General features: G+C 45.8%; 1 protein-coding gene across 1 annotated transcript in view; it reads right to left on the bottom strand.

Annotated features, from left to right (window-relative positions):
- The window catches only part of ABCA4 (ATP binding cassette subfamily A member 4), a 141,501-nt gene that overhangs the window by 56,747 nt on the left and 71,092 nt on the right, over positions 1–13,662 (bottom strand). The window contains exons 18-26 of the mRNA XM_077746118.1: positions 13,071–13,160; positions 10,921–11,095; positions 8,277–8,408; positions 7,007–7,146; positions 6,165–6,302; positions 4,985–5,178; positions 3,806–3,890; positions 585–790; positions 174–222 (exon numbers count right to left, since the gene is read on the bottom strand). Coding sequence (XP_077602244.1) covers positions 174–222; positions 585–790; positions 3,806–3,890; positions 4,985–5,178; positions 6,165–6,302; positions 7,007–7,146; positions 8,277–8,408; positions 10,921–11,095; positions 13,071–13,160 — 1,209 coding nt within the window. The remainder of the gene's footprint in view (positions 1–173; positions 223–584; positions 791–3,805; positions 3,891–4,984; positions 5,179–6,164; positions 6,303–7,006; positions 7,147–8,276; positions 8,409–10,920; positions 11,096–13,070; positions 13,161–13,662) is intronic.

The following is a 13,662-nucleotide window of genomic DNA, read 5'->3' as shown; positions in this document are numbered from 1 at the left end:
CTATTTGTCATTTAAAGGTGCTAAGAATGCAAAATGTGTGTTGTTTGGGGCTCAGATAAACACTATGGAGGAGTATTTGTCTGCTTTGTTTTTTCATGAGTTTTTCCTTAGATTTTCAATATAGAGCTTGGGGAGTGTGGAGAGGAAACAAGCTATACACTCTGGGACCATACCAGCAAACAGGGGGCCTGAATCAGAATCTTCTGTGACCTTCAAAAAAATCTGTCAAGAAGGAAAAAAGAGAAAATTTGGATTAGGCATTCCATTCTCAGAAAAAAGTCTGACCCAAGCTCAACTTTGTTGAGTACTGCTTCATAATGGAAAGAAAATACATTACAATTTATCTAAGAACACAGTCTTCTATAAACATAAAAGTGTATGCACACAGTGACCACAACTACGTAAAACATGTCTCTGTATGGACAAAGGTATGAGGAAGTGAGTCCAAAATGAAGATAGTTGCTATGCTTGGGTGGGGAATTATGGCTTTCTGCCTTTATAAAACGTCCCCTAGTGTTAGACTTTTGCAAAGAGCCACCTTTTTTTTCTACCTGACAGGAACCATCTAGAATCTCTGCCCTTACCTCTTCCAGGGGAGTGTCAGAAATTCCAAAACTGCTGAGCCCCAGGTCGGCCAGTGTCTCCTCGAGCTCTCTGAAAAGGCTGGCATATGCTCTCTGCTTGAAATTCTTATTTGGGAGAAGGAAGATAAGTTCTTGACCAATGCATTCCACCAGCTTTGCCTCTGGAACATGGTGCTGTACCATATCTGTCAGCTCATTCACATCCCCTAGGACAGGAAAAGAGACTGCTAGCAACTCTGTTTCCCAGAACCTGGGAGACTGTGAGCTTGCTTACATCCCTTTCTTCCCATTTGGGGAAGGGGCACTTCATTCTGCAGTCATGACCCTCGCAGAGGACAGATGCTCCAGCCCATCGAGTTTTAGCCTAGTTGGCCCAGTGAAGGGCACTGAGAGGGAGGGAGATGTAAGCAAAAGCACTCCCCATTAACTAGCTGGGCAAACTTGGAGGAGGTCATGTAACAACCCCTCCCAGTTTTCTCCTTTTTTCAATCAAATGGTCTGTCCCTTACAAGCTATGTAACATCAGGAACGTCGTACCCTAGTTTCTTCATCCGTGCAAAGGGAAAAAAATGGCAGCCACCCACTTTACTATTATTTATGAGGACTGGGTGAGTTCATATACATAAAACACTTAGAATGGTGTACCTAGTGCCTAGGTAAGTATTAGCTGCTATTGTTATCATGAACATCACGTCAAGTAAGAAAGCTCTTATTGTTATTGTTCATTCTTATTCACCACAAGCCTGAAGGTTAAGTCAAAGCTGCTTTCACTTTCCGGGTCTGGTCTGGTCCAAGCTACAAGTGACTTGCATAAGATGTATACCTGGAACTGGTGACCAAACTGGGTGAGAACTCTCCTTCCTAAATTGCACAACCATGCATGGTCTAACTTTTTGAAGAAATGTGCCATTTCCCTTTGAACTGCACCTGCCTCCTCAAATGAACAAACAACCCAACAAATTGTAACACCCTCATCTCAGGAAATGCAGAAGGGGGTCAAGAAGCTGTGGAGTCAGGCTGGGGTTGGGGGGAAGGAGGGTGGTGTGCGCAACACGGGGCATGAGGAAGCATCCAGTGACAAGTATTTCCCTGACACCCTCGTACAGTCGGAATTGAATTTTATGCAGAAGCATGTATTACTTTAACATCCAAAATCTAATTTAAAAAATCCAAAGCATATATGTGAAGAGACAGTTCCCTATTCTCTTGAGAGGCAGGTGAAAGGGAGAAGCGGTATAGGGACTCAGAGCCCAGCTCTCATGCACTTCTGAAACCAGTCCTCTCACTGAGGGTCACCCAGTGGGTTCTTTGCTTTCTTTGTTCTAACAATGACTCACGTGGAAGGATTTCATGGCTTTCAACCCATGTCCTTCTGGCTACCTGGACTGGAAGTCTTGATTTATGTCAAATTCGTAAAGTAGACTCAATTGTCTTTAGCTCTGGGATGACTTCACACAAGCTGGAGGGCTCCTTGCGTGAGGAAGCAGCTTTGCCCTAACAGCTCTCCAGGGGTCATGTTCATTGTTCTCTGAGGAAGGAAATCAAGCCGAAGCTGCTGGATTCCCAGGAATTGTGTCTTAGTCATGTGTGTCAGCTTTCCAGAGGTAGTCCTGGAGGGCAGCAGGGCTCCCAGCGCCTGGCAGAGAGAGGTTGGTGACTGTGTGTGGTGCTCAGTTGTGGGTCCTCCTTCAAGGAGCTAACCAGGGAATAGAATGATCTTCCTCTTACTTGGGGTGTAACAACTTACTGCACTTCCTACCATTCACAGCATTCCTCTTCTAGTCAAAAAATAAACCTTTATTTAGAAATAAAGGAATATAAAAAAAATTACTGCAGCCAGGAGTCCCTGTTTCTAACTTGATTTTGCTGCACCACTGCACTGGGTTTGTTTGTTTGTTTAAATGTTTTATTTATTTCTGAGAAGAGAGAGAGACAGTGTGAGCAGGGGAGGGTCAGAGAGAGGGAGACACAGAATCTGAAGCAGGCTCCAGGCTCTGAGCTAGCTGTCAGCACAGAGCCCAACGCAGGGTTAGAACCCATGAACTGTGAGATCATGACCAGAGCCGAAATCAGACGCTTAACTGACTGAGCCACACAGGAGCCCCGCACTGTTTTGTTTTGTTTTTAAACTATCAATGTCTTGACCAAGATTCCTCCTGGAATGAATCTTCAGAAAGCAGGGGGAGACTCACAGTAGGCAGGCAAGGGAAAAACACAGAGCTGTCATCCTGAAAGGACGTGTTCAAGTTCACTGCAAATCCTGTCAGTGCAGAGTAGGCGAGAGAGGGAATGTGAAGCAAACCTGGACATTTTCCCTCCACTTTCAAGCATAGAATATAAACCGTGTCTACTTTTCTTGTTTCGCCAGATTTTAGTCAGTAAATTTCTCAGATTTAGAAAAAAATTGAGCAAAAAATAAAACTTGTTTTTTTCTTTGATAAGCAGACTCCCCTATCCCCACCTGTTATCAACATGGGTCAGTTCACAGGTTGAATTTTGCCCCCAATTTGGGATATGGGGTATGTAGGAGTCCATTTGCAAAGACACCCCATAGGATGGATGGAAGTGGGCCTTCATGGAAAACAGCAAGAGATGTGAGCAAACACTCTGGGTCCTCAAGGTCAGATCCTGTGAGGTGAGTGCTTACAGTGAGAGCCTCTCTTCTGCCTCTCCCTGGAGGTGGGGGCACCCCTGGAGGTGGGGGCACCCCTGGTGAGTGTTAATGAATCCTAACTCAAGGGAGAACTGCTAGGAAGTTGGGGCACTGAGGGGAAGGTCAGGAGTGTAACAGGGATGTGTAACTCGGCATCTGGTCCATGCAATCCGACTCTCTGGAATAGTTCACTATGAGACTCTGTGTACCATGGCTTCACCAGAGGGCGCCATCTGGCACCTAGAGAAGCCCTTCTCAGACACTAAGTATGCAACTTGCAGCCAGGGCAGAAGGACCCAGGAAGGGAGACTTAACATGGGCCAGGGCAAGGAGTGAACAAAGACTGTATTCCTCATTTAAGGGAGGAGGCCCTTAGGCCCAGGACTTTTCAAATTCCTCTGGGAATGGAGAAGGGAGGCCAAAGAAAAAGATGAGCAAGTGCATGAGCACAGGCTTGAGAAGTACAAAGAGTGTTCTCCTTGCTCCCATTAAAACCTAGGACACACCCAACAACACCCAGAGAGGATCGCCAGACAAGAACCAAGATACAGCCTGCTCCGCTCCTTACCATCCAAGACTTGTTCCGGACTTATCTCGTCTATGTGGGCTGGACACCTGGTGGAGAAACCCTGAGATGCACAGCTGCAGGTCCCCTACAACAGACAGGGTTCAGTCACTTGAAGGATAACATCTCCCCGATGCCGACTGCTGTCACCACCATGCCTCATTTGTTTCTGGCCACCACAAGTGGTCCACAGATTTTTTTTGTTACCACTTGAACGTATTGCTTCATGTGAGCATTCTGAGGGTGTGGCAATTTGATTTTATCCTGGTCAGTGTGTGAGTCAGGCACAGAGAGTAACACAACCTCAAAGTACCTTTGGCTTGTCATTATAATACAACAGCTGCAGGTCTGCCTGTGTGAGATGCTGTGCTCCTCCCTCCCCCTGGATGCACGCGGGGCCGTGGAAATCCACCTCATACAGGAAAGTCTAGAGGCAGGGACATGTACACCACAGGGGCCAGTGGCATAGGTAAGCTACAAAATAATAATCAGGACAACTCAAATGTGAGCAGTGCCTATCCTCAAGGAGTCCAGAGCATATTCACGATGCTTTCATAACGCATTTGTCTTCACCACATCCCTGACAAGCAGAAGCAGAGATAACCAGTTTCATTTTCTGCATGCAAAGAAACCAACGGTGATGAGAAATTAAGGAATTTACCTGGGATGACAGTTTGTCCACCTTGCTACCCAGACCTGAACCTTGTCTCCTGACATGTGGAGGGGTCTCTGCTAATTGGTATTGTTTGGCTTCATCATTTTCAGGTTATAGTTCCCAAGAAAGCCTTTTCTTGGCTTTCATTTACCGGTGGATTTTGGGTTTAATTAGGGAACATAAATGTCAGAATGAAAAACAGGAAGCTTAAATACCCACTCTCCCTCAAATCGTGTAACCTTGTAGACAGGACTCTTCTACGTTGCAGCATACCATGCTCATAGCGTAGGATTCTGGAGTACAATATAACCTCGGGTTGTTTAGAACTACTTGTTTCATTTGGGGTAAAGGATCTCTGTAGAAGTGTTCGGAATGTCCATTTATCAAAATCTGCAGATAGTCTTGGAAACAAAGAGGTTGGCTGTGACCGCTAGAGCCCGATTTGGGTAGAGATGTCTGGCATGGCAGCACCACACTGTGCATCTCTGCCCGCCCGAAACGGACTCTTTCCCCGGGCAGACGCGTACCTCACGGCCTGTTCTTTGGCTCTGGATGTTCTTCATCTTGCGCACCAAAGTTAAGTAGAAGCCTGTGCCAAAGCAGTTCTTCAGGAAGAGTGGGGTGCCTGAGCAATAGAGCCTTCCCTGGGAGAGGATGGCGATGCGGTCCCCGAGGAGGTCAGCCTCATCCATGTGATGAGTGGACATGATGATGGTTCTGCCTGCAAGGGTAGAGGTCAGGGGGATCACCAGGTGGGCCTGGGCAAGGCTGGATGGGAGAGGATGTAGAGTAACCTCCCTGTTACGTGGCATAAGAATGGGAAGTTGATAAATAAAAACAAGTGTTCTGTGGCAAAGTCCAGAATGCTGGAACAACAGTGACAACAGTTGACACTTTATAGCATCCTACATGTTGTAAAGCACTGTCACATACAGTATCTCTTCATCTGGCATTGGACCTGATTCAATCAGTCACCACGTATGGGACATATATACTATAGTAGTTGGCATCTACTGAGTTCCATATGCATATTCTCTGGAGCATTAAGCATTGCACTTATAATCCTTGCAAAGAACACACACATGCTTTGAAGCCAATGGGAGAGGTCATTAAAAGAAAACAGTAACAAGGATTCCAGGACGGCAAATTGACCATGGGATTGAGCTATGCCATCATGTTCATGGGCACTGTGAGCTCCGTCTGCGGTCTTTCTGGAACTGTACCCTCTGGTTGGAAGGTGCTGGGATACAGGAAGGAAGGTCCCATTTTGAGACACTGCCCTGCTATCTTCAGTAGTCCTCTGGAGCACTGAACGCCTGCAGGCCACCCTCACACCTGGTCTCGAGTGATCATGTGACAGCTATGGAGTTCCCTGGGATGTCTGCATGTGACCTGGGTCTTCTTAGTCAAAGAGGAATTTTGCATGGAGCTGCATGCATTGTTCCAGACAGAAGAGCTATAGGTTGAGAGAACCTTTTAGAATATTTTGGTAGGTAGGCTGCTCCATCAGTGACTTTCTGTTTATGCCTGTGTAAAAATTTCAGGAGGTTTCCACTGGAACTTAGATTTTCCTGAGTGACTGCTAAAGCCCCATCAGAGTGTCGTTATGACTGTTAACTAGACTCAGGTACAGAGCGCCAGGAATGAGAGCGGGGATCACAAACAGAGCTTCAGTGAAGACACAGGGCACCGAGCAGTGGCCGTTACCTGAGCGGTACTTCAGAAGCAGGTCCCAAATTGAGCGTCTCGAGTAGGGGTCTACCCCAGAGGTAGGCTCATCCAGAATAACCACCTTGGCACCTCCCACGAAGGCAATGGCAACAGACAACTTCCTCTGCATGCCACCTAGAGGTAGGCACAAGGCAACAGGTTCATGAGGGCTGTGGGCAATGGGAAGAGATAGGCCCAGGGCTGTGGCATAAGGGGGGTGGGGCATAAGCTGATCTACCTTAAGATCAGCTGCAGCTTGACGCTGCCTCCTTAGATGTTTATACGGTGTTCAAACCTAGTGAACCCAGTTCAAACCTGCATTTTTTAAATGCAGAAAAGGCAAGAAAATCACAAGTGGATAAGACCATTTGAAGGTTTGGGGCATCTGGGTGGCTCAGCTGGTTAAGCTTCCAACTTCAGCTCAGGTCATGATCTCATGGTTCATGAGTTCAAGCCCCACATCTGGCTTTGTGCTAACAGCTCAGAGCCTGGAGCCTGCTTTGGATTCTGAGTCTCCCTCTCTCTCCGTCCCTCCCCTGCTCTCTCTCTCAAAATAAATAAACATTAAATTAAAAAAAAAAGACCATTTGAAGGTTGTTCTCACATTTTAGTTCAAACACATAAACATCAGAACCAATACAGCTCAGGGTGCTCTAAGATAGGGTTCCATGGGGTAAATGATCCAGAGGTGGCGTGCTCTTAAGTGCACAGAATAACTTTATAAAAGTGTTCCATCTCTTAGGAGGTCTGTTATAAGCCTCCCCCTCTGCCAGGGCTGCGTGTCCTGGAAGACAATGGATGTGCCATCTGTAGTCCTGTCTTTTTCCAATCCCGAGCACCTGATAGATCCTGAGCTTCTTCGTTCCTCTTGTGGTGGAGGCCTGTGTCCTCCAACATGGCTTCCATCTCCAGCTGGGCCTCCTCCCGGGACTTCCCTTTCAGCTGGGCATAGAACAGGATGTGCTCAGCCACTGTGAGGCTATGGGGACAGGGTAATGAGAAAGGCAATGGGCTCAGCAATTTCACCTCTAACGATTTACTTTTTAGAAAGAATTAAGGATGAGCACAAAGTTTTAGCAATAAAGATGATCATTGCGGTGCTATTTATAATACAAAAAATGAAACAAAAGACCATGCTAAATAAAAAGAGAGGATGGCACATTTATACCACAGTATAGTATATAAACAAAAAATTATTTTACAGATGAAAAGATGTTCGTGATATCCTGAGTGAAAAACAAACCCAACTGCATTAAAAAATGGCAGGTTACTAACTTGTATGCAGAGTTTTACTCTCCTTTATAATTAAGAAAAAATTATATATACTTGCATAGGGGAAGTTCTGCAAAATCATACACCAAGGCATTAACAGTATTTATTTCCGGGACGGTGAAATTACAGGTGACTTCCATTTTCTTCTTTTTAAAAAAATTTTTTAAATGTTTGTTTATTTTTGAGAGAGGCAGAGACAGAATGCAAGCAGGGAGAGTGCAGAGAAGACAGGGAAACAGAATCTGAAACAGGCTCCAGCATCTGAGCTGTCAGCACAGAGCCCAACGTGGGGTTCAAACCACAAGCCGTGAGATCATGACCTGAGCCGAAGTCAGATGCTTAAATGACTGAGCTACCCAGGTGCCCCATTCTATTTGTTTCTTTCCTTCCTCTCTCTAATTACAACATAACTTTTAAAATGATAAATAAAAGTCTGGTGGTGGGGGGAAGCAGGTTGAAAAGCCTCCTGAAAAGTCAGTTTTTAGTACCTGGCTTAAGAGAGAAAAAGGAACAATGGTCTTCTCTTCCAGTCCCTGGGAGGGAATATTTCAGGGCTGAACTAGGAACCCCAGATGGACCACCCTATCAGAGAGCAGGGGAAAGTACTCTTCTGAGGGGGTCAGCCTCAGCTCCCAGTGCCAGAGGCATAGCCTCACTTTCTGAGGGATACCTCTTGTAGTAAGAAGGACAAAGGACCTTGAACATGGGGAAACCAAACAAGAACACTGCCTGCTGCCCCCAGAACAGGTATCCTTGAGTTCAGCTCTAGAAAACATGTGTGTTGGGGGGCAGAGGCGAGGAAGGCATGGGGATGATCTCAATTTCTGTTCTACTTACTGGTGGAACAGGATGTTGTGCTGTGGACACATGCCAAGACTCTGCCGGACTGCATCCAGGCTGGTTTCAATGTCCTTTCCCCCAATGAGCACAGTCCCTGATGTTGGTGGCAATAGACCTGTCAGGATGGACCTACCAAATACAGGAGTCAGTGGCAGAAAAGATGGCCTTTGGGAATGCTTTGGGATGGCGCCACCCCCCTCCCCCCAAAGTCAGTGATGACCTTCATACTGATTCCTGCACTGACTCTCAATTGAACCCAAACCATTATTAGCTGTGGGGACCAACAGTTTCCCATAAGGCTTTAGGACCAGCATGTGCCTCCAACCCTATTGTGGATTACCACATCAGTCTTCTTTGCTTTTACTTAATTCCTTGTGCCCCAGGAAGGCACTGACAGGTTCCCAGCATTCCCAGCTGCAGAACCTTCACTTACAGCTAAAGATCCCTCCCCAGCTCAGCCATCACCGCTCCTGGTGCCATGGAGGCTCAATTAAAGTGTGCAGTGCCTATCAATGCTGTGCCTGATATTACTATTACAAAACACAGGGCAGGGCATTAACGAGAGCCCAGGCATTCAATATGTATTTGCTGATTGAATGACTGAAGGCAGACAAGGGAAATAACCACCAACAATACTATTTTTGGATTCAAAACAGAAAGCCCAATATCAACATTAGCCCTTTTTTTGGTAAAATGAAAAACAATGATGCCCACCTCATGAGTTTGTTATGAAGATTAAATGAGTTAATACTTGTAAACACTTAGAACTATGCCAGCATAAAGCAAAACTAAAAAGTATTATTACTATTTTTATTAAACTTTGTGTTTCAACCCCCAGGGGAAGTTGCATTTCAGCAGTTGATGAAGTAATGTGTTTGCCTTTGAGAAGTGTTGGGGTCCTGGAGGGCGCTCTGGGCTCTCTGCCCATATTCCTTAATAAGGAGAGAAATCAGGTGGATTTAGTGCTGCCCAGCCCAGCTCTGTCCCTGAGTTCAGATACAATCTCAGGTTGTGTGAACTTGTACCTAGAAGTTGAAATCTCTGTTCATCAACCACTAGGGGGAAACAGAGCCAAATATGATGGCATCAGCCCCACATTCCATTCACCCTGAACCGCCCTCAGAGAACATTCCAACATAGGGTGTACTCTGCTGTTCCTTCCTGGGGCTCTGTAAGAGGTCAAAGGACTTGGAGACTGTGTATCACGTGGTTTCCCTGCCCCGAGAGGCTGCCTCTGACGCTCCTTGGGAACCTTTAGCTAGCCATGGTCTCCTTCTCAGCAGATGGTGCTCTGGTCCCTTAGAAAAGCGAAGAAAACTTCTTGTCTTTTCTATGCAGAGCTTGCATCTTCCTCAACTTTACCTTCAATTGCCAGCCGGTTACCCCACAGTCCCCTCTAGAGACTACACCTTTTTTATTTTCTCCAGAACTACCACCAACCCTCACAGGTAGGAAAAGGAATCCTCTTTGTTTTGTTTTGTTGTTTTTGTTTGTTTTCTGTTTTGTTCTTTTTTTTCTATTTTTACTTTTATTTGCATTTATTTTATGCAAAATTTACTCCCGGGCCATAAGTTTCTGTTTCTTCAGTTTGTTCTGGGATATCTTTTTCTTCTGGGCAACTTTCTCTTCTGGTTTAGGAACAATCTGCTCTTTGTCAGTGAGGATCATCTCAGTGTGGCAGGGAGAGCTCACGTATGGGTTAATCTGACCATGAACCCTGTAAGTTCTACGCTGCATCTTGGGGCTTTGATCACCTGGATGTGCTCAATGGCCAGAGAACCTACACCTAAACCTTTAAGTTCAGCGTTACTCTCTGCATTTTTAAGCATGTGCAGTAAACATTCCGTACTCTTTTTGGGCCACCGACACTGTGTCCAGCCTCCCAACTCCACCTTTGTAGCATCGGAATGGCACGCTCTGCTTCTGCAAAGTGGCAACCTTCAGATACTTGGTGGCTTTTCGGGTATGCACACCCTTGATGGCCTGTGTAGTTTCACCTTAGTGTTCTTAGAGTGAACACCAAGATTTGAACCTCTTGATTTGCACGATTTTGTGGGGCTTTCTGGGTTAGGTGAATAGCAAGCCATTTTCAGAGACCACCTCAGGCCACTTACAGGAAAAGCTAAAGGAAAATTCTTTGAAAATAAGCATACTCTCTACAGACTAAGGGTATGTGGTGGTGATGGTCATGACTCACTGTCACAGAGAGTGGGGATGCCGCAAAGGTTGGGGATGGGAGGACAGGCTCCCAGTGTCATAGATGAGACAACTGAAAAGATCTAGATCTTGCTCTCACTGAAGCACTGCATGTTGGAGACCCCAGAAAGTCACTCTGACTCTCTGGATGCCCACTTTCCTAGCACACAAAAGGGGCAGTAAACTTACTTTACCTCCCTCTCCCACTCCATGTGAGGATCAAATAAAACAACGTATGTGAGTGAGCTTTAAATACTGTCGTGTGCTTTATACATACTTGGGACACAAATACATGGCATATTTTTGCACTAATACTCAATGGGAAAGACAACTCTTTCTCATTATCACTAATACTCAATGGGAAAGAGTAGCTAATGGGACAGAAGGAGAGCCAAAAAATGACAGGACAGAATGGCAATCTAAGCTCTTTGACCATAAAACTTACAAGGTGGTGGTTTTCCCTGCTCCATTGTGACCAAGGAACGCAGTGATCTGGTTCTCGTAGAAGGTAATGTTAAGACGGTCCACGGCTGGCCTGCCGTAGGGCTCAAAAATCTTTACCAGATTTTTCACACACACCCCAGGAACCAAGCCTGGAAGCTCTCGTTCAAAGAAGGAGTCTTGGAGGAAAAAAATGAACATGATATAAGTTTAATGCCTTAATGTATTCACTCCCCAAGGTTCTTTCTCCAGACCACTGTCTTTTCTCCCCATGGCTTTAGTTGTAACCTTTTTAAGGATGACTAGAGAATAACAATGGCAATCATAGTCCCTAACATTTATTGAGCAGTTACTGCATACCAGGCATTGTTTCAAATACTCTATATGGATCACCTCATTTTACCCTTATAACAGCTCTGTGGGGATAGATGTTATTATGCCCATTTTTATAGACAGGGAAACCTACGACAGAGAGACATCAAATATCCAATCAAGGTCACACAGGTCATGAATAGCAGGGCTGACATTTGAACCCAGGGTTCACTCACTGTCTATATGGAGAGTTAGTCCTAAGCTCAAACTTCAGCCCAGGCTGTCATTTCCAAGTCTGTAGAGACATCTCCTCATGAGTTTCTGGTAGCAGCTCAGGCTCCTTATCTTCCTCCCAAAATGTAACTTTCCTTCAGACTCTGCCGTGTCCAGTCCCGTAACGCCCCTCTCCTAGTTACCCTGGCGCAAGCCTGTGTAGTAACTTTGCCCAACAGCAGCTTTCTTGCCCTCATACTTCATAGTTTCTCAGTTACTGGGTACAGTCTACTTTTTTTTTAATGTTTATTTATTTTTAACAGAGAAAGAGTGTGAGCAAGGGAGAGGCAGAGAGAGGGGGAGACACAGAATCTGAAGCAGGCTCCAGGCTCTGAGCTGTCAGCACAGAGTCCAGCACAGAGCTTGAACTCAGGAACTGTAAGACCATGACCTGAGCCAAAGTCAGATGCTTAACTGACTGAGCCAACCAGGCGCCCCAGGATATAGTCCACTCCTCCTCATCACTGCCCCTCAAACTCTGCCCCTCCACTCATCTACCCCAATGCCCTTCCGGTGCAGACCCTCGATACTATGGTATCCACTTCTCCCAACCTCCAGCCATTCTCTGCTTTAGTTCACCCTATACAGCACCACCTACTTTGTTAACAATTATAGTTCTGAGCACTGACTCCCCTGCAGAACAACATCCCAATGCTTCTACTATGTGTGCCTCCTTGTGTCTACTAAAAATAAGATAGGACCAGGCCCCAGCCCCCCGATTTTGGCCCTGGAATTCAACTCTGGGAAGAGGGCCTTCCCAGAGGCACTATTGACTGCAGACCAGCTCTCTGATAAGCCATGCGTCATTGTCCTCAGCTTTGTGAAATAGCACACGGGGTGGGCCAGTGGGCTGAAGGCCAGACCTTTTCACACAGTGGCAGGCAAAGTCCAGAGGCTACGTTGCTTCTCTGAACCCAAGGTGAGGACAGCAAGAGCATTTTAGCATTCACAGAGAAGTGTATACGCTTAGGGAATGGAGAGCATGGGGAGAAGTACATAACTGGTTTAAAAGAGAAGGTAAAGAAGGCAAAGCCAGGGAATAGTTGCAAACCTAATTCATCAGCTCAGGAATTATTAGGTAACTGCCACGGTCAGGAAAGGCTTTTGATGGTCTGAATGAATGGACTCCTAGATTTGTAAACCACAAATGAAGTGTAGTCAGCTCCACTAGACTCCTTCCTCCTGTGCACAGAAGCATTTATTTTTGTCTTTCCTTATAGCTCATATCCGCTTTAAGTCCCAGTGACCCAAGTTATTGTTCTTGCTAAATCCTCGGAAGTCAGCACATTTGTGCAACTCACTTGGGATTTGCCTAACAAGGGCACAAACACAGCACATACTTGGGATTTGCTTTCTCCAGGAAATATGCGTTAATGTCTGGCTGGACCATTCATCCCACACACGTGCAGCTTGACCCTTGAGAAGCTATCAGGTTTTAACCCTTGTCACCACAGAGTGAGTTTCCTGGGTTCTACTTCAGCCCAGTCATAAAGGGTTTTCCTCTGGCCTTTTACAGTAGTCTGAGCCTTTCCCTTTCCTATGTTCTCTGTCCTTTATTGAGGTTTTTACCATGTGTCCCTTCTGGGTGTTCCGGATCTTCCATTTCCTCTGTTATAGGTTCTGTCTTTTCCAGGGCCCTTTCTTCTCTGGTTGAACAGCCTGCACCAACCAGAAGCCACTGTTATTCCTGGTGAGAGCTAACAATCAGTAAAGGCAGGAAAAGGAGGGGAGAAGGAAGGGGCTGCAGAGTTTCCTACCAGAGCTGAAAACAGTTCCCTCAGAAGGCCAAGTCAGCATTCCCAGGGACCTGTGGGCCTGTAAAGTTCTCAAAATGGCTGGGAGGCCCGGCTGGCTGGACTGTCAATCTTTGCCAAGCCCAGAGGGTGTTTTGTAACAGGTGTTTTACCTCATCCTCTTAACATGCCAGCAGGGACCCACAATGTCAGCAATTGTAATTCAAAAAAATTTCACAAAACCAGGACTGAGTTTGCAATGGGTTAATTTTCTTTACCTTACCAACAGTACTTCTTGCTCCAATCAAAAACATGTCAAAGTCATGGTGAACCTTAGAGGAGCCCATTCAAAGTGATATAACGAATAGCCAGCTTAAATTACAGATTGAGAAATAACTTACTTAGGCATTTTTATGGGCATTCAAGTC

This window comes from Crocuta crocuta, unplaced genomic scaffold (genome assembly GCF_008692635.1).
Source record: "Crocuta crocuta isolate KB4526 unplaced genomic scaffold, BGI_CrCroc_1.0 scaffold48, whole genome shotgun sequence".
Classification (NCBI taxonomy): domain Eukaryota; kingdom Metazoa; phylum Chordata; class Mammalia; order Carnivora; family Hyaenidae; genus Crocuta; species Crocuta crocuta.
Note: the sequence above shows the minus strand (reverse complement) of the source record. Positions and strands in the feature narration are given on the sequence as shown.